Source organism: Thunnus thynnus, chromosome 13, assembly GCF_963924715.1.
Source record: "Thunnus thynnus chromosome 13, fThuThy2.1, whole genome shotgun sequence".
NCBI classification, from domain to species: Eukaryota; Metazoa; Chordata; class Actinopteri; order Scombriformes; family Scombridae; genus Thunnus; species Thunnus thynnus.
The window spans coordinates 20,973,774-20,997,480 of NC_089529.1; the positions used below are offsets into that span (position 1 = coordinate 20,973,774).

General features: G+C 38.9%; 1 protein-coding gene across 3 annotated transcripts in view; it reads right to left on the minus strand.

Moving 5' to 3' along the window:
- fstl4 (follistatin-like 4) overlaps positions 1-21,229 on the minus strand; it is a 236,541-nt gene extending 215,312 nt beyond the window's left edge. For 2 of the 3 annotated variants that reach the window (XM_067608578.1, XM_067608577.1), the window contains exons 1-2: positions 21,013-21,229; positions 5,321-5,480 (exon numbers count right to left, since the gene is read on the minus strand). In XM_067608578.1, coding sequence (XP_067464679.1) covers positions 5,321-5,470 — 150 coding nt within the window. In that variant the 5' untranslated portion in view covers positions 5,471-5,480; positions 21,013-21,229. Of the gene's footprint in view, positions 1-3,881; positions 4,056-5,320; positions 5,481-21,012 lie in introns of those variants that run through there. The other variant, XM_067608579.1, reaches the window with a different exon arrangement.
- Between the last annotated feature and the right edge of the window lie 2,478 nt (positions 21,230-23,707).

The following is a 23,707-nucleotide window of genomic DNA, read 5'->3' on the forward strand; positions in this document are numbered from 1 at the left end:
AGGCTTTCAGAATGCATCCTGCATAATCATGCGAATTCACGGATTCACTTGATTCACCCAAGGGTCGACTTTAAACTCTGGCGCCAATTGACAGCTTTTTAAGTTCCAGTACTGGCCAGACAGACGAAGGAGGGAATGCCTGGGAATTAGGTTTTTTTTGCGAAAAGATTTCAGGGGGACAGACCCACGAGGGCAAAATGACATTCCACAGCCAACTGCAAACTTGGCAAAGCCCAAAGTGAGTCAGACTTAGAACACACCAGGGGGTGTACATGCTTCATTTCACAAAGAATTAGGACGACCGCAGGGCTGTGCGTATGTCTTTTTGACAACCTGTTAGGGCTTTATGTTTCTGTTATGCAGAGAACATTTGTTAAAGGGTTCATTCTTGCTGGCAAAAAACAGTTTGCTTGCAGGGTTTTTCTTTTTTTCCTCTCTTTAACCCGTAAATCTCTCTTGTGCCATTCTGATAGATGTCACCAGGCAAGCTCATTCAGGAATTTGCCCATGAGTATTTAAGCAATTATCTAAAAACTATTGGGTGTACAATGAACGTACAAACAAAAGCTGGGCTTAAAAATGAAGCACAGACATAAAATATATATATATATATATTAAAAAAGTAGGCATATGTTAAGCTACTTCTTGTTGTTGGATGTAACCATAAACAAAATGTATAATAAAGAACAAAATGAAACAGAGCATAGTTAGGTGTAGAGTGTTATATGCACGGAGTACACCTCCTTGTGCGCATCTAACCACCCCTGAACCAACAATCAACAACAACAACAACACACACCAACAGCTGAGCACATAATGTGCTGGTGGGCTTTATCACTTTTTTCAATCTGGCTGTGTTCGCCACCTATTAAATGAAATGAGCAGAGGGAGTTATTTCTGAGAGTTTGGGGTGCAAGAAAGGCTGCAATAAGACATGTCACCAGGGAAAAAAACAAAGTAACATGTTCAATATAAACAGAGACTGATGCAGATATGGTCAGTGACTTTGCAACATCACGACCCGCTCTCATTTTTAAATTTTGCACTCAGCAGGGTCAGATATTGAGCAGGTGCAGATCTGTGAGTTATAGCCTACAGCATAATAACTGGTGTTTGCCATTCATTATTTATCAGTTTTGAGTGGCTGTTGTACTGTTACCTTGCCAGAACTGCAGCTCTGAATCATAGTTGGATCAGATTTCGCCTGGCTTGTAACAGTAAAGTGGCATGTAATTGTAGTCTGGCTGTTAATGTAAACAAGCTTTGCTGATGGAGAGGCAGTAACATTAAAGGTATACTATGCAGGATTTTCCTGAAAAACAACGTAAAGACTCATACAAAAGTAATCCCTCTCAATCATCACTTATGACCCACTAGAAGTGTGTGACAGTGTATTTAGCTGCAGAAACCCTTCCCTTACTTTCTTATTATTTTGCTGTGTTCGGGTCGCTTCTGGACGTCAACCTTTGGGCGGTGAGGGTGTAGCCCCCAGCCAGTAACTTAAACTCAAGCACTCTAAACAGCATGGCTACCTCTGTAGACAGGGAGAGCAGAAGAGACGCTAGCCCAGCTAATGTTACAACGCAGTTACCCACACGCGAAACTCTTTCAAAGGTCAAAGCAATAGTGGTCTCCCTGCCTTTCCAGGTTAAAGCTCACCAGCAGCTGCTCCTTTCTTCTTAGCTCTTCTTATTACCAGCACTCATAGATGTATTATAAGAGCTGGATACTGGAGTAAAAACAGTGCTTATTCAGTCCTATAAGAATGGCTCGGCTGGTGCATATGTGAAAAAAAGTTTCTAGCTTCCAGGTTTGTTTCTGCGTTTCCCGCTGGCCCCGCCCACAGGTTCCCACTCAGCCCATAGACTTTACATTGACCTTGTTTGCAGTTCCAGGTGTCCTGTCAACAGTTTTACAGACATCTCTTTTACAATGGTGGTCTATGGGGAAAATGCTTTTAGGGCCGCAGGGGGATTTTTCGCTGCAATACCGCAAGTGGCCACTGGGAAAAATTGGCTTCAAGGCTGAGCAGTGGAGCCCTATCCAGCTCTTATTATACATCCATGCCAGCACTGAAGTCATGCTTCCACATCACTATGCATGCTAGTTACATAAAGTGGTTACTATCAGTCTCCCATGTCACCACACTCCCCGTATCCATGTCACCCGTAAGACCACTCCTCACACAGACATTTGCCCCCCGCCTAACTCCGACTGCTCTATTGCATTTTAAATATGGTGACAGCAAGGATTCTAGCAGAAATTGACAGTGTACTTAGTCTTTCAAGTCCAATAAAGGGGAGCATCTATATTTGATTTGTTTGAGATCTCTTTGCTGAGGATTCAATGAAAGATATTCAAGCTTTACAAAATACAGTATTGCCCTACCGAGATATTCAATTTTTACATTCATAACATGGTTCAGTGGCCTTGACCAATAGTTTAAAAAGCTGGATCACAGACAAAAAATCTAGAAAGCATAAATTGAATAAGACAAGCTTCAATAAGCCTTTTTCATTTTGGTTATATGTGCATGACTAAAACGAGAACAAACCAACTAGTACGTGCAAACTTTGTCACTTTATAAACTTGTATTCCCATGGGTATGAGCTACAAACACACTGTCAATAGCAGTCCGCTGTAATCATATCCCGTGTGAAAACAGATTCTGTAAAAACAGATTCTGTCTTTCAGCTAGCATGACCAATCTTTGTTAACCTCTTGTCCTCACTGTCTCCCAATTTCTCTTCCTGTCAACTTCCTCCTCTCTTCAGAAGTGAGAAGAGTAGTTACAGAAAAATAGAAAAGATTTCTGCATCACACTGCAGGGTAACTAGGTAACCCTGTACCTAGGGATGAAACGGTTACTGGTTTCATGGTAAAATTCCAGATGATTAGTATTAGTTTTAAATTTTAATCATCATTAAAACCCTGTTTGATTACCACGCTTTGAAGAAGACACACGTGGTTCCATTCATACTTTTTTCGGAGGTCCACAGACACAGACATGTTCCACATGTGCCTGTTAATAAACAGGACTGCAGTGTGATAACTTCCCAGAGTTGAAAAATCCACTCTGTGAGAATTACAAACCACTGTGCAGTGTTTTTCTGCTCAGCCTTTAAATACAATAATCTGTTACTCCAACTGGACTTGCTGGATTGTATTTCATTGTTTCACTGGCACAACACACCAAAACCAACACAGTCTCTTGTATTGTTTTACACAGGGCTGTTTTTAATCTGAATGCAGCTGAGTAGTTCCTGTGTGTCGCTGAACAACAAGAAAAAGTCAAAAAAAAAAAAAAAAGCAACAGCTTGAGAACAGGAATACAGTACATACAAGTGCAAAGCGCAATTACCTCTCATGGCCATATGGTACCATATTTAATGTTAATGCACATTTGATATGGTTTTCCTATGTTTACATAGGTGTTGGCTATGTTTTTTTTTAATGTTTATGCAAACAAAAAGTGCATAGTGCTGCTAATTATATTTGTAGTTTTTGAATAGAAAAAAATAATACAGATTTTTGTTTGTTTTCCGTTTTAAACAATATTGAGCGATTCACTTCAACTAATCCATGTACATATCCTCTAGCAGTTAAATGAGACTAAGTTATCATATTTAATGATTTAGCCTTTTAAGTTATCTAGTTAGCTAACCTAGTTGTTGGCAACCAGAAAACTAAGCTGGTTAGCTAACTTAACCTAACGCTGAATAGTTCAACATGTCACATACTTTCAAGCTGACAGTAGTCATGAATATATACATAGTTGGACATATATACATTTGACATGTCAACAGTTTTGAAAAATGTAACACTATCTACTGTTGAATCTATGACGTTGAAAATTTAGCAGTAAAAAATTAGCATCTTACCCATTGTTTTGCTGTAGTTAGAAGGTCGACAAACACGCACTTTACTGATAAAATACAACTCATATATGTCTAAATCATCATAACGATGTCTGGCGTAAAGTTGGAAAAATGTAGTTAATGTTTTTTTTGTACAATTCTGTTTTATTGTTAGTATCATTGACCTAGGTACATGCCCACTGGTAAAGTCAACCAATCCGAATCTTTTCACAGCCTAATACAAGAGATGTACTGGCTTTACAATTCAATCAGCCAATCAGAGCAACACATTTCTACCTGAGACCTACATGTATTTTATTGACAGCTAGAGTTAACCATTAGCAAGCCTGCAGCATCAAAACACTCAGGATTGTAGCCAAAAGCAGATTCCCCCAGTCTAAAGAGATATTCAGTAAAGCTAAATACTTTAAAATCTGCGAATTTTAAGAGTTGTAAACAGTTGTAAACAAGAGTTGTAAACAAACCATTTGACCAATGGCGGTTAGTGTCACTGACCTAAGTACATGCTCACTGGTAAAGTCAACCAATCCAAATCTTTTTACGGCCTAATTCAACAGACGTACCGACTTTACAATTTAATCAGCCAATCGGAACAATGCATGTCTACCTGAGACCCAGGTGTAAATTATTGACAGCTAGAGTTAACCATTAGCAAGCCTGCAGCATCAAAACACTCAGGATTGTAGCCAAAAGCGGATTCCCTCAGTCTAAAGAGATATTCAGTAAAGCTAAATACTTTAAAATCTTGCAAATTTTAAGAGTTGTAAACATTTTAAAAAGTCATTTGCAGGGTGACAAAAGTGGTGATTTATCATTTTTAGTGTGATTTTGTGCCATCTTTTGGACATCTTTGGTACAGCATTCACTTAAAGCAGGAGAGCCACTTCTGGCTTGCAACCCCAAATTTACTTCAGTCGTCATAGATGTACTACGGGAAAGGTCCTGTGAATTTCAGCCTAATTTTTCATGTTATGACTAATGTGCAGTATTTGAAAATTGAAGTGAAACGGGTAAAGAAAAGAATGTGTCTATTTTTTGTATTTAAATCCAGACATAACATTTATGGAATTATAAACAAATTAATATTAATGTATAAATAGGCCTAATGTATGTTGAAATAGACAAGCTAACTTCTCCCATGCCACAGGTCATAGCATAGCAGATATCAAGACAAAAGAGCACACTATTACACAGAAGTTAAAACTGTGCTAAATTTGACAACAAATGTGTTTTAGTGTTTTTATAAACTCAGTTTTTCTTTGTAATCCCTCATTTGATGCATGGTTGATGTTATTGATTCAACCACTATACCTAAGTGTTTTCTCTAGCTTAATAGAGAGTGAAGGTGATTGCCTCAGTGGGAAGCATCACAGTAAGTGTGCATGTATGTATGTGTGTATGTGTGTGTGCATGTGTGTGTGGGAGTTTGGCAGGATATTTACCATGGAGTGTGGTTCTTGGGAGGAGGTCTGTGACATGCTGGCTGCATCCCCGTTGCCTCGCCTGCTGCTTTTGTGTCCTTCAGCCAGCCAGCACCCTGAGATTCCCAACAGAGCGGCCACAGCCACAGCCCAAACACCCAGGCTGCCCATGAGTGTCTACCTGAGTGGAAAAGTAAAAACACAATGCACACAATGTGTTTAGGTTCATTCTGTTGAAACCGCTGCAGTTTTCAAAAACAGAACATATAACTCAGCTCTATAATCCTCTTCATTTTTGTCTGTGTTAAAGGGGAATGGATCAATAATATTATGTTACAGGTTGGCTCCGTCTTGCAATAAAAGAGGAAACTCAAACAAATAGCACATTGAAGGGCAGAGCATGTAAATCAGTACTGTCAGCAGTGCCAGGAGTGTATGGATGAGCACAAACCAAAACAGGAGGTAACCTCAGGGTCTTCACAATTAATCAAATCATGTCAAAGTTGTGTTGTTGTGCATTATTATATAACTTTAACTAAAATCTTCACACCTCAGTTGTGATTTTATTCTCACATAATCCTATTTGTATGCAAATGCCTTTGATGACTTGTCTGTGATTTAATTGTGGATCAAACACTTCAGTTATTTCGAAGCAAGCTAAATGGCAAAACATTATATTCTCCAAAGATGTTATAAAGACAGATGAGCTGTTCAAATGAGCTCATTATTTGTTTAGGAGTATATGACTGAAGAGTACAGACTTTGTTGCGAAAAGGTCTGCAGGATAAGTGAGATAGAGGAGAGCAAATTTTCCCAGAGTAGAGTCCACAGACAGCTTTATTTCAGTCGCTATTTCCAGGTGTGACATGATAAGAGATGGTGTCTCGGCCTGAAGAAGCAAATATATACAGGCTGAAATATGATATGAATACCTCTGCTAATAGGATCTATAACTGATACTTAGAAAATGATTAAACAAATCATGTTTTGTCCATAAATATCTGTGTTTTAAGAGTGCATGCAGAAGCAAATACCTGAAATTATGTTCATATTCGCAGAGAGACACACACAATGGAACAAATATTATACGCTCACATATGCTCATTATGCTCAAACACATGCAGCATAATACAACTATGTAAACATCAAAGCCCACACTGATGGGGATATTATCTGTATTACAAAGGACACAGAAAATCTTTTGATGTCAACAAAGAGACAACCCTCTGTATTCGCAAATGGTGGAGAGTGGCATGGGAGCTTAAAATATAAACTCAGAAGATCAATTTCACTGTTGTGACATACACACACTCACACATACACGCACACACAAACCTTCAGGAAAAAATATCTACAAAGCATCACGACTGTACTGTTGTTTGTGATGCTGGAGAGTAAAAAGCACCTGAAGTAGCTGCACCTAAACATTTTTTTTTAAAATAATGACTCGTTCCTTCAGTAAATTATATATAAAACTGGCAACTTGGCGAGCAGGCATTTAATAATTGAAAAGATAAAATGTGTTTTAGATGGTACTGCTTTGGAGGACCTAAACTCAAGAGTGAATGAACCAGAGAGCAATTCATTTCAACTGAAATAAGATAATCATGTACAATATTACCAGCTTTACAAAAATAAAATTTATTGCAGGGTTATTATACTGGGTTTCTGTTATTATGTCCACCTCCATAGTGTCTAATGCCCTCCAGAAAAACTTGGCATTTTATTTATTGTATTTATTATACATTTATTGGACTCTATCAAAGCATTGGCTTCTTGTGTGGTCTTATCAGCTGATGTGGGTCTTTATGGTTGTACTGTGTGGCACGGCAGTTTGTTATTGTACTTTCAGGTAATGTGTTTATGCTTTTTACTGTGGTCTTAGACTTTAGTATGTGACTTTATTGTGTGTTTTGCTGCAGAACCGGTCTGGAAACAAATTTACCTTAGGGGGCCATGAGGTTTGGTATTGAATTGAAACAAGGGCACAAAAACATGTGATGCAAACAGTGCTGGTGTTTATGGTGTCAAATGTCTACAGCAGTTCGCTAGAATATTAAATATTACAAGAGTGCCACAATTCACCTTGACCTGTTATGCCCTGGTCCTGCTCGCTGAAATTCTAATCTCTGCTTTACATATCTATTTTTGCAATAAATAAATATATCTTTTGTAACATTTTATCAAAATGATAGTGCTGCATTTGTTTTTCATCCTGCTGTAAGGTAATAGTCAATTGGAAAATCATCTTGCTTTTGCTTTAAGCTGTTCACTGATCTTTTCATTTTTCAATATATTTCAATTAATTACTTTCCACTGCAAGACTTTAAGTATTTGAAAGTATCAAATGTAACAGTGCATATAGGAAGAACTGCCTCTGTCAGCATTGGAGTATGATTCTATATTTTATTTCCACATTTTTATATCCATTTACTCTGAGATTTCATCTACATCTCACTGTCTTTTTGTCAGATCATGAGATGTGGCTGAAACCTCCACAAAAAAAAAAAAGAAGTAATTTGACCTTCGAGTTGAGATTATTTCGTCACACATACTGTTTCCACGGCCAAGAGGGAACTTCCATTCCTAACGCTCATTATAGGTTTTTAAAATCTTTATTGGCAAAGTAACAACTAATTAGAGGTGTCAAATAAATGTAATGGAGTTAAAAGTACATTATTTGCCTCTGACATGTCGTGGGGTACAAATATAGAGCAGCATAACATTGAAATACTCAACATACTCCAGAAATACATTAGTTGAGTACTTGGTCCTATACTGCTAACAACACACAAAGTGCAAAATCACAGAAGTCCTGTCAGTGTAAGCATCATTCAACAAGGAACCACCAACCAACACCATTCAGTTATCCTAGCCTGGAGCTAATAGGCCCCCATAGATGAGAGCTCACCCTTGTGAAATTAAACACCAAATGAGATCTGCCAGTCACTGTCTTAATGTGCTGCCTGGCCCCCTGCACCCTGGCCCACACAGAGCTACACACATTCATACATGAGTACTCATGAACACACACACACACACACACAAACGGCATCCTGGTAGTGTGGGATGAATGGTCCATTTTGAAATTCATCAGGAGGGAGAAAGTCTATGAGGAAGCCATTATTTGACCAGCATATTAAAAAGCTTAAAGACACAGACTCTTTTAAAACCAGTGAACCCTTTGGAAGGTTTGCTCAGATCAGACTTGTTCAGTGTAGGACTTGCATTATAAACAGACTTAATGTCCTGAAAGTTAAATACCATCTACTCATGTCTCAGCTACCTTCTCTCCCTATCTCTCATTTTTCTGTTTTTCTTGTTTTTAATTTTCTTTATTTGGAATCACATAATATTAAAACAGCAGTTTACACAATGTTTTTTCTTTAGAACTTTCAATTTTGTGGAAACAAAAGTATTATGAGTGACCCGAAGCTTCCTGTAGCTGCCTGCAGCTAGCCAGTCTCCTTTTTCATTTGCTTACTTTCTGGAGGGAAATTTCATACTCTTCTTCTTCCTACACATTTCAGAGAAATTGGTTTGAAGGCATTTTAATTTATGAACTGAGCCAGGTTTAGTTTAATCATGAGCTTGCAATAATAGATTTATGGAGAACGGTGAAAAATAAGGTAAAAAGACAAGAATACACAGTAAATGGAAATGAACTACACATCCTATACGGCGCTGCAAGTCATGTTACAGAGTCTGTTTTGATCACCTGAGAGCTGACAGTAAGCAAACTGTAAAAGCATAGGTTCACATGTTTTAAGTCTGTCTTAAAGAGGACATATCATGAACATTTCCAGGTCTATATTTACATTCTGGGGCTATACTGGGATATCTTTGCATGATCTACAGTTCAACAATCTATTTATTTAACTTATACTGGCCCTTTATGCAGTCCCTCAGTTCAGCCTCTGTCTGAAACCCCCTCCTGATGAGCTCACTCTGTTCTGATTGGTTAGTGTCCAGAAGCTGCCCCGCAGTAGAGGGGCTCGGGAGGCTACATGAACAAACATGAGTAGTGGGATTTCACTTCTTCTTTTACTCATTCTTTACTTGAAATGGGAACTTTTCCATACATCTGTACATGTACAAGCCCAAATCTGATCGGAAATATAAGAGTGGACAATGCGAACAATCCATGAAACAACGTTAGCAACATCTTTTGCAACAAAGGCAATGGAACGGATCTGATGTCATCACAAAGAGGAAATAGAGGTAACTTTGTAAACAAAGCATTTGTTTTTTTTTTGTTTGTTTGTTTTTTACATACGTTCACCTCAAGTTTTGGACCTTTAACCATGCTTAACATAGACATCTGACATCATAACAGTATAAAATAACAGAAAATCATGATATGTCCCCTTTAAAGCAATACTCAAATGACGATTTAGAGAGGCATTGGTCACTGGACTCACTCCTGCTGTCCATATATTGGCTGTGAAGAAATCTCTTCCTCCTGCAACTCCAATGAAAGAGATGGGAGACAAAATTCCCAGCCTGTGTCCTGTGCAAAAATGCTTACCAGTTTAGCTGAAGTTAATATGAGAGTTCAGCAGTGTGATTTAGCCAAATCAAGACAATATCTTTCAAAGTTACTGTGTTTTTAATGCATTTCTCTCTTTGTATTCTCCACTGTAGTTCAACAAGAAAAAACTGAGAGGAAATTTTGTGCTAAAAAGACAGTGTTTTTGAAAGATACCAACTTAATTTGTGTAATTCAGTCTACTGAAACTTCATTAGCTTTATCTGAATTTCAGAATGCATTTTTGCATAGAGCGAGGGCTGTGGATTTAGTCTTCCATGTCTTGCATTGGAGACGGGTTTGGAAATTGATTGTGTCCAATATGGACTTGAAGAATTATTACAGCCATCAATAACTCTTTCAGTGTACATACGGGCATGTGTATATTGAATTAAGATAGACTTGGAGAAATATGGACCTATACTTTAAACTGTTACTGCTATTTATCAGGTGTCCTATAGGAAAAAATAAATGAAAAACTATTGAACCAGATTGTTGAGGTCCATTGGGTGTTTGTGACGCTAACGGTCCAGAAGCTGAAGCCTTCATTCTATTACTGCTAACACTAACTGAAACAGTCAGCTGAATGCCCATAGTGTGCAGTGCTCAGGTACAGTAAACAGCCATCTGCTAGCCACCATATTTTGAAATAAGGCATTTGGAAGAAGGCGACATCTCGTATGACTTTAAGACACATCGGCTTCATTCAGCTGTGAGCTGCTTTTTTCTAGGTCAAGGTAAAATATTCATTTTCACCACTACTGCTTAATTTTGAATGACTGCAAGGATTTCTTAATGAATGCATGGATGGACACATGGAAAACACACACAAACATATAAAAAAGCTAATTTTTCACTTAAAGGAGAAAAATTTGGTCTTATGAAGCCAATATGAAAATGATGAAAACATACAGCAGTCACATGTCCAAGAGCTACATGGGAACATCTGAGTCTAAAATATCGTGTAATACAATTTGTGACTTTTTGAATCTTGTTGTAAGTGGCTAAACACAGTTTTTCACCATCAAGGCTCATTCAGTTGGCTTCTCATGGTATTTCAATATACAACAATATACATCAAGAAAAACTAAATGTTTCCTCCTGATATTCTTTCAGAAGATTTAATTTCTAACCAAACTCATACTCAACTCATACCAATCTCCTGGACAGCTTCACTCTGCCTCCCTTTATCAGAGTTACATGACCCACAGAGCTTCTGTAAGCAGCAGTTTTCTCAATCTTAAAAATGCCTCAAAATTGCTTTCAGCTAGATTGAGAGATTACTCCTAATTAATTTGAGTATTAACACATGATTTGGTGAACTTGGATCTGCAGTAACTTTCAAGAAAATTTAATTACACACATACAAAACAGACATCAAGAAAACAATTTGGACTAAATTAGAACTTTTTACCGTGAGCCAGGGGTAATTTCATTTTGTACAGAAATGAAAATAAACATTACATGATTATGTGATTATTTCTTCCAAATATCCAACACAAAACACCTTTTCCCTCTGTGTGAGAAACTACAAAAACATCTGGCTCTGCTCAGAAGGGAACACACACAAACTGACAGTCCGCAGCTAATGGTGATATGTGTCTGCAATATCATGTATGGATCCAGAACCTAATGTTCTACAGCAGTGATGTTGACTAATGTTTCTTGTTTCTTTTGTGGTAAACATTTTCTCATTTACAATTCTCACAGTTTTTTGTACATCATTTATTGATTAAACTGTTCATAATCTATGGCTAGCTATTACAAGAATGTAGGTGGTCATTAGCTTTAGATGTTATTTACAGTGTCCAAAATCCACACTTTAATTTTCCACTAATCTTCACAGTATGCTGTTTCGGTTGCTTGTCTACAAGTAACTGATGTACGTTTACACTTTGTACTAACAGGAAATGATACAGGACGTGTACGGAATGACATCAATCAAACGCAAATCATCATCTTTGAGTATACATAATTGCAGCTGAGACCGCTGATATATGGGTACAGACCCTTTTTGTGTCCTTCACTTTGGCCAGTGATGTTTCTGTCACATACTGTAGAAAATCTGCATCACAGACAACTGCAACAACTTCATTTAGCCCGTTGGTTGACAACATTGAACCTAACATGAATCCATACAACCCAGCTAAAATCTGACTATATTAGCCTGGTTCAAATGGACTGAAATATTTGTCAAGAGACCAAGACTACAACCAAATTTAAAACTGGCATGTGAAGTGACACTGTATGTAACCCTTCATCCTCTTTGTCTTTCTCTGTAATGGCACCAGGGGAGGCCTCTAGTTGAGTTCTGAGACAAATTCAGGTGATCAGGCTGAGCTCTCCTTCCTGCTCTCTGTCCCAGCTCTGCGCTCCAGGTAGGTTTGCTGTCAACAGTTACAAATGACACATACAGTTTCAGTACGACAATCAGTCCCCACTCAGCATGCTTCCTCCCTGCAAGTTGCTGAGTATTTAAAAAGATAACAAAGGAGGGCAGGAGGGACAGGAAAAATAACATCTGTGGGACGCAGAACGCCACATGCTGAAACTGTAAGGTTGGTAGTTCACTGCCCTGAGGTAAAAATTTTTGCAAATGAAGTACCGTATTGGGTTACTTTTGCTACAATTCTGCTTACATATTTAATTTTTAAATGACTGTATTTATACATTTTAGAAAATATTCCTCAATTCATATGTTTTTACAAATCATGTATTCTGACAGCTTTATCTACCTGTCACCTGTAGAAGGTAAAACATTTCTGACGTCAATCATCATGTAAAAGTAGGTGCCACTTTTCCCATATGGTGCATGCCCCATTTTGGAAGAAACCCCTTTACATGCTGGTACTCTGAGTGCTGCCTCAGACTCTCTTCAGTAAAATCTGTACTATCATCCTGCGTCTGCTGGCCTATCTGCTTACACTCAGGTTTCAAACAGCCCCTTTCTCAGACAGATGTCATGAAATCAAGCAACCAAGGGGATCGCCTCTGCCTGAAATATTTTTACAACACTCAGATGTGGCAGTGACTCATACGTCTATATTTCATTCCTGATCCTGTGTGGTTGGAGAAGATATTGAAGCCACCACGGGTGTCAATCTGTCTGTCAGCCATGCCTCAAGATCACACGTTTTAACCCTAGTTATCTTCCAGACACTCCAGGTGAAAAGGATATGCATCCTTTCAGGTTTTTTCCCCCCTTTTATTTATTTTTTTTTATTACAAGAAATGTGATAAATCTCAGGTTGCTCTGGAGAGGTGTTTCCCAAGGAGGATTTATACAGCACAGTAGCCCAGAAAGATAAGGTTATGAACTGTGATTCACTGAAATGTAAAAGGGTCATAAGCACTGCCCTTTGGAAAGGAGATGGGATGACAGCACACCAACCCTTATCAGCCCAGGATCCAGACAGCTCACAGTTAAAAAGATTTTACTCCGATAGCCAAGTTGGAACTAATTAAGAGTGAAGAGATCTAATTAATGATGAGTGTTGTTGGAACAAGAAAGCACATATCCAGACATTTTTAGGCTTTATCAGTCTGTTAAGGTTTAATTCATTTCAGCAGTATTCCTAAATCTTCCCGACAAGTTCAAACCAGCAGCTCTGTCACAAGCTCACTTTGCTGACCTTACAGCTACCTCCAACCACAAAGGAAACAACTATCAAAAGAGACATACCTTTTATTTATCTTATTTGAAGTTTTTTTGGTTTTCATGAACCTATTTCACGTTCCTTTTTCCAGCACCAGAGGATTATGGAGCATTTAGCAGCTATAGACTTATATTAGTAAGGTAACCAAAAACACAACTCAAAATGAATACTAATGTTGCAGGATGTGTAAACAGGCAAATGTTTCCTAACGTATTCACCATAACAGTTTAATAAGGTGATAATATGCCAGATGTTATGCCACATTCGGTGGTAGCAGGGCTATATATATGTGGGATTGACTCAAAATAATAATACAGTGGTGATTGTAATAAAGGAACATATCACCAAGTGCAACTAATTGATGAGTTTTTGATAAAATTAGTTCAACAATGGAGGTGTAAAGCACAGAGGAATAAGCTGAATACTATATACCAGGCTTTGGATACACAGACAATACTTGTTTGTACTGTAGGACTGATTAATTGTTTTGGTAATTTGATGGGATTTGTTAACATTAAGGAAAATATAGGATATCACCAGAGATCCTTAGCTTCAAGAGTCTGCTAATTGCTTTTTGTACCGTACAGGAATGACTGGAAACCGATGGCTGCATGGAATGGCAGTAAAAACACATCTAAACCATGGTACCATGGCACCATGGTTTGCAAAATGGTTAGCTGTGATGTAAAGTATATTTCATTTCTAGTAATTGGGCTAAAAGATGCAAAACACTGGTGCAGGCCTTTAATTTGAACAGATACTGAATGTCAGCTTCAAGAGCAGAAATCTGCTTGATGAGAAATATGGAGGAAAGGGGGAAAAAATCACAACAACGGAGAAAAGGAGAGAAAATTGTAACAATTTGTAGAAGACAAAAAACAAACAAACAACAACAAAAAAAAAGCACAACAAAACTCTAACACCAGGCATAAGCCAGACGGACACACATACAGAATCAGAAACAGCAAACTGCGGTACAAATAATGTGAGCAACACTGAGGACGCTATTGGAGCAATTAAAACATGTGACAAAAAACATATGGCAGCAGTGATAGAAAAGTTAATGTATTCATTTTGTGGAGAACAATTGCACATGTGCCTTTTCAGATTGTGCTACAGTGTTCCCTTAGAGGGAGAAGGAATGCATCAGCCTCCCAGAAAAGGCACAGAGACCTTAGAAAGAACACAATGCAGGTTGCGGTGCCTTAGCAAAACCAGATATCCTCATCAGCTTGACTTCTTCAGCATTACCTCGGAATTAATTATTGTCTGACACTCTCTCTTTGCCACTTTCTGTCTCCATAGAAGAGACAAAGCTTCAGGCTGTTGGGTAGTAATAAGACCCCAGCTCGAGACTGGAGAGAGAAAGAGAAAGAATAAGAGGCTCCTTCTTACTGTCCCATTCTCTCTCTCTCCCTCTTTACCTTTCTTACTCAACACTGATATTGACTTTTGGCTTTTTCTCTGACAGGTTTCCGTGACCAGATCAGCAGCCCTTGGGTGTTAAAGCCCACATCTTGCTTGTCAGAGTGTGGCTGAAAGACACACAAACAGCGAGTGACTTTTTAAATCCAGAAATCCCCTGCAGGCTGTATGACATGGCTCTAAGAGCAAAAAGGATATCAGGAGGATCTGCAGTGCCATGACAAGGTGGTCTGTCTGGCTAACATGTCTGTGTTTGCTAATTATAGCACAGCGGCAAAGTGATAGCGAACAACATGAAAGAGTTCTGCATTGGCAACAAAGAGAAAAACACCCTTTAAAACATAAATGGCTCTTAAGAGGCTCTATGTGGAGAAAAATGTGGTTTATATATATATATATATATATATAGAGTCATTACTGACTGAAGAACCACTTGAACCCGTAAATAGTCATGTGTTGTTGTTTTAAGCCTTGTTCATGGCTGTGGCAGCTGGGAATCAATCCATGTAAAGAGGCAAAGGATTCCTCTCTAATGCCACGTTCTGAAATATCAATATGCCTCAATACACCATTGTCAAATTCACTGTTTCCTTGGTGTAATTACCATAAATAAATTAGATCCTGATGGAGGCAGGACTGTCTGAATGCTGGTGGCATTCTTGGTGCTGGCAAATGATTTTCTTGCTTCTAATAATAGCAAAGATGTTTGCAAGGGGTATACCCAAATCAGTCAACCAAAATTAGTAAACCCAAAGGGAATTTTTAAAGCTTGCTTACAGCTTTTACTTGTGACATCTTTGGTCAAACTCAGTTTGCTCTGAAAGAACAGGGGCACCTTTTTGTTTTGTGCCATAAGGTTCCCACCAAATCCAACACTGAGGAATAGACTGTAAATGTAGTGTAGAGACAGTGCGTGGTTTCCTTTTTTCTTTCTTATTTCTTTCTTTCTTTCTTTCTTTTTTTTTTAACAGTGATTACTTATTTTACATTATTTTAAAAAATGACTGGTATTGGTTGCTTATGTTTCCTGAGCATCTGATCATTTTGGTCAGATTAAACAAGTGTCAAATAAGGCCAAACAGTCATGTGATCATAACCAGATTTTTTATGGCATATTGTGGCATTGGTTAGAGTTGTGTAGACATTAATTAGACATTGCTTTAAACATTAAACATCAAATTAGCACAGATGTTCATTCTTGACCTTGGGAGCAGTATGTGTGGGGTCCACTTGCATTGTTCGAGCTCTCAACCACTTTTTACGATCTACATCACCATTATTAAATCAGACCATCTTCATCAAAACAAAAAGAGTATTTTATTAGAATGTCTTTCATTCCTGTAGATTCACTGCTTCTTATTATCTTCATTATAAAGGAAACTGATTACTTACGATTGATACTTAACCTTACTTACATTCTCCACCTGACATGTTTAAACTTTTCAGCTAACAGGAGTAATGTGACAATAGGTTACCCACTAAAATGACTGAAGTAGCATTTCAAGACAATTTTGAATCACAGCACCTTTCCAAGTGAGAAAACAACTACAGTATATGCATATTGACAGTTTTAAGCAGTGGAGTGAGGAATGACTGCATAAAAGGGATGGACAGATGGCTGACTAAACTCGTTGCAGAAAACAGATATTCGAGATGACCTTTCCGTAACCCTTCTACTCATTTCTCCCTCTCTGCTGACTCTTTCGTCAGTTTCCTCCATTCAGGCAGAGGAGGCAGCAAGCACTATTTGCTCAGAGCTGCGCTGCCGATGCTCTGAGCTTAGCTGCTGTGTTCATATGGGATGCAGCAGTAAAGGTCATTTCTAGAAGTTCAACATTAGTGATCAGAATTTCAAGTGAACCGTGTTGCCCACATTTTGTGGCCCTGCAGTCTTCGGGGAGTACAGGGGACTTATCAGGTGATCCAACGCACACAGTAATGTGTCTCTGAAATAAAAAGATATAGAATCTAATGGTGCATGTTACTGTTCCTCTTCAGATTCAGTGCCATTCATATTAAGTGCTTCCCATTGTCATAGGCCTCATGTTAATCAGAGTGATATTTCTCTGGGTATGAGTGTATGTCCCCCTGTTAAACCCATGAGAAAGAGTTTCATCAGTTCAATTTAAAACTAATCTTATCAGCCTCATCAGAATGTGAGTGTATGGCGAAGGAGCCATACGACTGTGACTCACCATCTGTAATGCATTTTTACCTTTGTTTTGGAGCATTGCTCATTATATTTCTTTGGAAAATTTGCAAAGCCAAACAAATCAAAGTCACTAGGCATGAAAAAGAAGGGAAGGAAGTGGGTTTGGTTTACCCGAGGGGATAGCTTTGTTGTTTGGAAATAAATCCTGCTCCAGATTAGACAAGCTCTGCATGGGGTTCGGGCAATGTGATGCCAAGCATTTAAACCGTTCACAAGTGAGGCATTATAATTGATATGAAAAAAAAAGTAATTTATTCTAATTAAGTGTTACATGGAATTGTCATCCAGGGCTATGTGTTGAATGTTTAGAGCCTTGAATTTATTAAAAGGGACTGGGTCATGTCTACTCTGTATATACATATATATTTATATATGTGTGTGTATCTATATCTATCTATCTATCTATCTATATATATACATATATATTTATATATGTGTGTGTATCTATATCTATCTATATATATATATATATACCATTTTTGCACACACCTTTGACTATTTGAATTTGTGTACTCAAGTTGAAACTGCAAATATCTCTCACAGTAACAACAATTTGTGTGTTTTGGATATTTTAAATTTGGTTTCTTGTAAAAACAAGGTCTAAACCTAGTTTTATCCATTCTTGTATTTCACATTTTCAGTAACAATGGCTGGCCTGTGTGTGTAAAACACAAGGAGATTCACTTAAACTGTCACAAGAAACTGGGTTCCCATCAACTACTTAAGCTGATCTGCTTGTACAGGAACAGTAGCCGCATTAAAATACTACTCTGTCCTGCAGCCCATTTCCCTTCTAATAGACCTAAATCAACAAACTGTGAAACACAAATTCTCAATCCTTCAATCCCTTACCTGCTGGAGCTTTAAAACATCTTTGAAAGCACAATAATTTGCTTTAAAAATAAAGTCATTTTTATTTGGACCAGCGCAGCAAGAAAACCTAGTATGTGGGAAATCTCTGAGAGCTACAAGTAGGTGTATTACTTTCTCTTGTTTCATAATAACAAAGGAAAGTAGGCAGTGAATCTTTTTCACATATATCTCCAGCTCTCAGGCTTTCCTATTTTTCAGTATTTAGGATTTTTAAGCGGCACAGGAGTCAAGTGGGTAGCGAGACTATGCTTTTAACAAAAAGATCAGCCTGTGTTCAGCCTCACCTAATAGCAAACATTCACTTGGCTGAAATGTCCTGGAGCAAGACACTGAACTCCAAGCTGCTGTTCACTTGGCTGAGTCTGATCCCTGACCTTCCAAGACTGGGGCGAAAAGAATTTCTCTACCAGGATTAATAAAATATCACATTCATCATATTATTAAATTGATTTAAGGTCACTGCATACATTATTTTCAGCACTCTGCGTTCTGTTACTGAATGTGCAAACTGTGTCTGTCAATGATCAAGCATCAACACCGCAAGCAACTCTAAAAAAACCTACTAAATCCAATTATCAGTCGTACAATTAACAACCACAAAACAAAAGCGTTATTGATAGCTAATATTTTGGTGGTGTCACTCAAAAAGTCAATTACATGCTCATGTTGGTATATTTAAATGTAGCCTAGAGACATGGTTAAATAGAGACCCGTACAAACATGCACACTCTGCCTTAGCCTGGTCACACAACAGCAGATTAAACCTTTGCTGCCATCCTTGAAACTTTTTGCTTTATCCACCTAACATGCATGACATACTGCGCAAATGCGTTTATGCACATACGCTTCTTCAAAAGCTAGTTCTTGCTTTTGCAGGATTTAAGCGCTTAGCGGGAAGAGAGTACTCAAGAAGCCTAATTCAACTCTAATGAATTGAATGTTACAGTGAAGATTGTATGTGTGCAAGTGAGCGTGTGTATGTGTGAGTGTGTGCATACACCAATGTAGCAATGTGCTAGTGTTTCTTAAGTGTCAATCTGTAAGTGTGTGAGTCATCCCACTATTAGGCTGTCTCTGAAGCACAACAACCAGCCATAATCTGCTGGACACCGCGCTGTAATGGCTCTCCGTGAGACAGCTAATAAGTTAAACACCAGATTGCAAACTGCAATAAGCCCGACTGAGTCACTATTCTGGGCTACATCATTATTTCTCAACCCGTTCACTGTGACCCCAGGGTGGGCTGCAAGAACTGCACCGACAGGGTTTAGGACATGATGTGGTTCCCACAAACCCTGCAGAACTCAATTAGAAAAGCCTGAAAACTGACTTTATGTCTGCATGAACCTTGTGTTTATATAAATATATTTTTGATATCGTGCTAATGTAATGATTTTATAATTTGTTTAACCTTATTTTAATTAGTCAGATGAACTCAGAGGTGGTGAAGTGGCTTCATTCTTGTTGGTATTATTTTCTTTCACAGCGTTACTGACTATATGAAAAACACAACAAACTTTTTTTCCAGCCAGAAATCATGTCACATTTTGTGTCTAGTGCTTGTTATTTATCTTCCCCTGCAAGGAATGACTAGACTAATGTGTAAAGTCTGTATGTTACTGTAAATCACGAGTTCAGACTGGAGCCCCTCAGTGCAAACAGATCCAGCTGAGAAACGCTGCCATTAATATTATCATTCCGGGGAGAGAGGGCAAGATATTGATCCGGGTCTCTGCATGTGCTTGCATGTGCACCTGCTGTATATGTGTGCTTGATTGTGTGTGACACTACGTGCCTGAGTTGAGAGTTGGAGGGGCTGCTGGCCCGCATAAAGCTGAAAGGCTAGGATTTACAAGCAGTTTTTCACAGATAGCACAGTGCCATAATGGCCATAATTCTGTTGCTGGATCTCGGTTCCGTATCTGGTTCCAGGTACAGTGGAAATCCAACAAACCCAGAAAGAGGCAGGAGCGCGAGGGAGGTGGGAGGGGAAGGAGCAGAGTAAGGGAGCAAGAGGCTGGAGCCTTTTCAGCACCATGGAGAGCTCCGGCACATTATACGCTATATCACGGCAGTGCGCGCGCCGACCAATCCTCATTTCCCACTTCGCTGGCCGTCACGGAGGCTTTGCTGCCGCTGTGCCAGCTCTCTGGTGACACTGATAGGATTTCCCATGAGAGAGCGCTGAAGCAGCTCATTTAACACAATCAGACAAGAAAATCTCATCTTGTTTAGAAATGTCTCGCCCCTCATTCTTGAGACTTGTTTTTTTTTTTGCATTCTGGTAAGAAGATGAGATGTATATGTGCTTTATAAAACACTGATTGCTAATAGATGAAGTCCTCCCAGCGTCCTGCCAGCGGAATTGGCTGACTGAAGGAGGACCGGGTGAGGAGGGGTGGGAGGTAGCGGGTTGTTGGGACCGGGAATCCATGCCAGGGAGCCCAGCGAGGGATGTGCGTGTCTCACTATGTTATCATTTCAGTCCCTCTGCTGCTTGAGCAAACCTGGCGCATCCGGGCAGAGGAGTCCTACTGGAGCCATTTATCAAACACTGCCCTGTTGTTTTCAAGCAGGTACTGTAGAGCCGCTGCACGGTTATGTGAGGTAACCAAAGCTGGCATCTGGTCATATTGAATGATTAATCACACCCCGTGTTGCGCCAGACAATAGGCGACATACCAGGCAGTGTAGTTTAACACTGTCACAGATTGTCATCGACATCGCCCTGCGCTATAAGGCTGCACCTTACAAATATCTTTGTGGCTGTAAATTCTGGAGCTCTCTGTATTATTGATGCACCTCTCCTCAGCTACTCACAAACTAATTCAAAATTAACACACGCCACTGCCATCCTCTTGTATAGTTTCCATCCACTCACACTCCTTATGCAAATAGTGACACATAGATAAAGCAGCGTCATGCACCCAAAACAACCAAACTTGTAAAAACAACAAATACGCCTGTAAGCAACCTCGGAGCCCTTATCCCGCATTAGTAAATACAGCTTCCACCTTACCTGTGGTATTCCGAGGCAAGAGGAAAGAAAGAAAGGAAATTCGAGCAAATATGCCACAGATTTTCCTCGCACCGACGCGTCCAAACTGCGCTCTTTAGTTCCACTCCTCTCCTCCCGCTCGGCAGGGTTTATTGGCTGGTGTATCAGTAGCAGCTGTGTTAGTAGCGACGGGTAGCGCTTCCCAACTCTCAGCAGCGGCTTGCCATCCTCCGACTCCTCCGGCTGGTTTCCTCTCAGCGCTCCGCTCCTGCTCTGCCCTATTTCAACTCCTCTCACTCCGCTCTCCTCCTGACGTCAGCCGCTGCACGCCAAATGCGGTGAGGCTGCATCTGCAGATTCATCGCACTGGAAAGCGACACCTGTGTGTGCATGCGTGCATGTGTTTGTGTGTGTTTAGACATCAGTGGGGGACACAGGGACAAAGAAAAGAGGAAAATATTTTCTTTTTGCAGATCTTTGACTTTACTTATTACTTAAAGTCTGGGTTGGTAACCTATTTGAGTTTAAGGTTAGTCTAAAATTTATATAAGGAAATAGATTTAGATCTAGGATGAAGTTATGCATGACATTGAGACAGTTTAGAGAATTAACGTTGTCTGTTGGCACAGTACAATACTATGCAAATACTTTTGATTTTCAATGCACACCAGTTTGTTACAAGAATTCAATCAACCGGTTTTTCATTCATAGAGCGGTGAGCTGCTGAATTAGATACTGACACTCTGAATTTACTGTAAAAAAATGTGGCCATAACTCAGCAGTTGAAAATATATTTTGATTTAACTGAAAACTGCATTATATGATTTACAATTAGCCTATATTACGTTCACATTTTACAGTGTGTTGTGTATTCAAATAAAGCCAAGATAAAGTTGAAGGTCGAGGAAAGAATCAAAGAGGACATGATGACAGATAATATGGATGTTGCTGTTTTCTGAGTTCATCCAGCGAGAACGTCAAACAATCACATGTTGTCAAAAGTATCATATACATATTTCATTTTGTTTTTCTCGGATTGTTTCCCACTCAGACCCTGCTTTATGCAGTGACTGTCGGCTTCATGACAAACTGAGACTAATGAGCAAGGCAGTAATGACGCTCACAGAGGCATAAGATATGCAGGGGACAGGTATGTCGGAATCACTTTCACAGATGAGCAAGTGTGCAGCGGATTACCTGCTTATATTAAGGTGTTGTTCAAATATTTACAGTACAGTATAATAAAAACATTAAAGAAACATTTGAAGAGCACTACAGTACATCCCAGTAACTCCAACTCATAACCCTTATCCAGAAATGGACGTCAAACACTTCCTCTCTCTATCTATCTATCTTTCTCTTCACCCCTTTGTATTAAAGTGAGAGAAAGGATAACTGTGCATAGCACAATTACATACTGTATCCTAAAAACACACGAGAATTGTGGCGCCCCCATCAAAATTGCATATGGCACTAAAACATTTATGCTCAATGTAACATTTATCAAGACAATGGAAAAAAAAGACGGTTGGAAAAATAAGAGGCAAAGAAAAAGATACTAAGAGGGGAGGAGAAGGAAGGGGAAGAAGAGAAAAGTAAAGAAAGGAACTTTAGTCATGAAGCTGCAATACTTGATTCTTAATGCTGTAGGCTTCATGGCAGAGAAAAAAGGCATAAACCAGGAGAACATGCAATAGATTTCAGTGTGTCAGATAATGTGTGTAGCAGAATAACCTGCAATATCAGGTGGTGTCTGAAATGAAAAATTGACCTGTAGCAAGATGCAGCACAATTTGTAGCTACATACTACATACAATACTGTTTAAAAAAAAAAAAAAAAAACATTGTTAATGATGCCTACATTAATGTGATTTCTTTTTTTTCTTCTACTTTTGATAAACAAAATATTAATAATAATAATAATAATTAAATTTGATCCTAACTTACCTTATTGCACCTTGTACAACTGTGTGGCAGCATCAACAAACAAAAGGATTCCAGCTTCTTTTAAAGGGTATTTTAAAATGTACTTAAGGGACTTCATCGTAATTAGACAAATTACAAAGATTGGCAGGGAGGACAACAGAGGAAAGTCAATTAAACGGGTTGGGAGGAGGGGGGAGTGGGGGGGTTGAAGTGTGCCAAGCAGCAGAGGATGTAGCTGTTTGAAGTGAGCTGCAGCATCTGCCATGTGCGTCCAAAGACAGACCAGTCAACAGTACAATTTTTAAATGCAAAACATAAGCATTTTTAACAAAATATTTTAGGGTGAATAATATCATTTCTCTTGTTTAATTTTAGCTACTAAAGCTACCCTACTAGGTTGTTGTGAAAGGGGGATGGCTTTAGGAGATGGTGCTAAGGCGTTGCTAGGTGGTTGCTATGTGGTTGCTAAGGTGTTGTTATATAATTTTTCAGTGATTTGATTTGTTGCTTTGATGTCACTTGGTTGTTGTTAAGTGGTTGCTGTGATGCCTGATTGCAAGTTCAGTTTGGTTTCAAGGGCATCTTTCAGTATGTTGTATTTTTTCTGCGAGAGGCTCCTTTATTTCCACTTATAGTGGAATAACATAGTGAGGTCCATTAACAGCACACTCAAAAGTCAAGCAAAATGAGTGTTCAATGTCAAATCGCTGAGTGAACTGACTACACATGCAAAACCCTGTTAGAATTAACATATATGGAGAACAGAGCATTGATTTGAATTCTTCAGCAC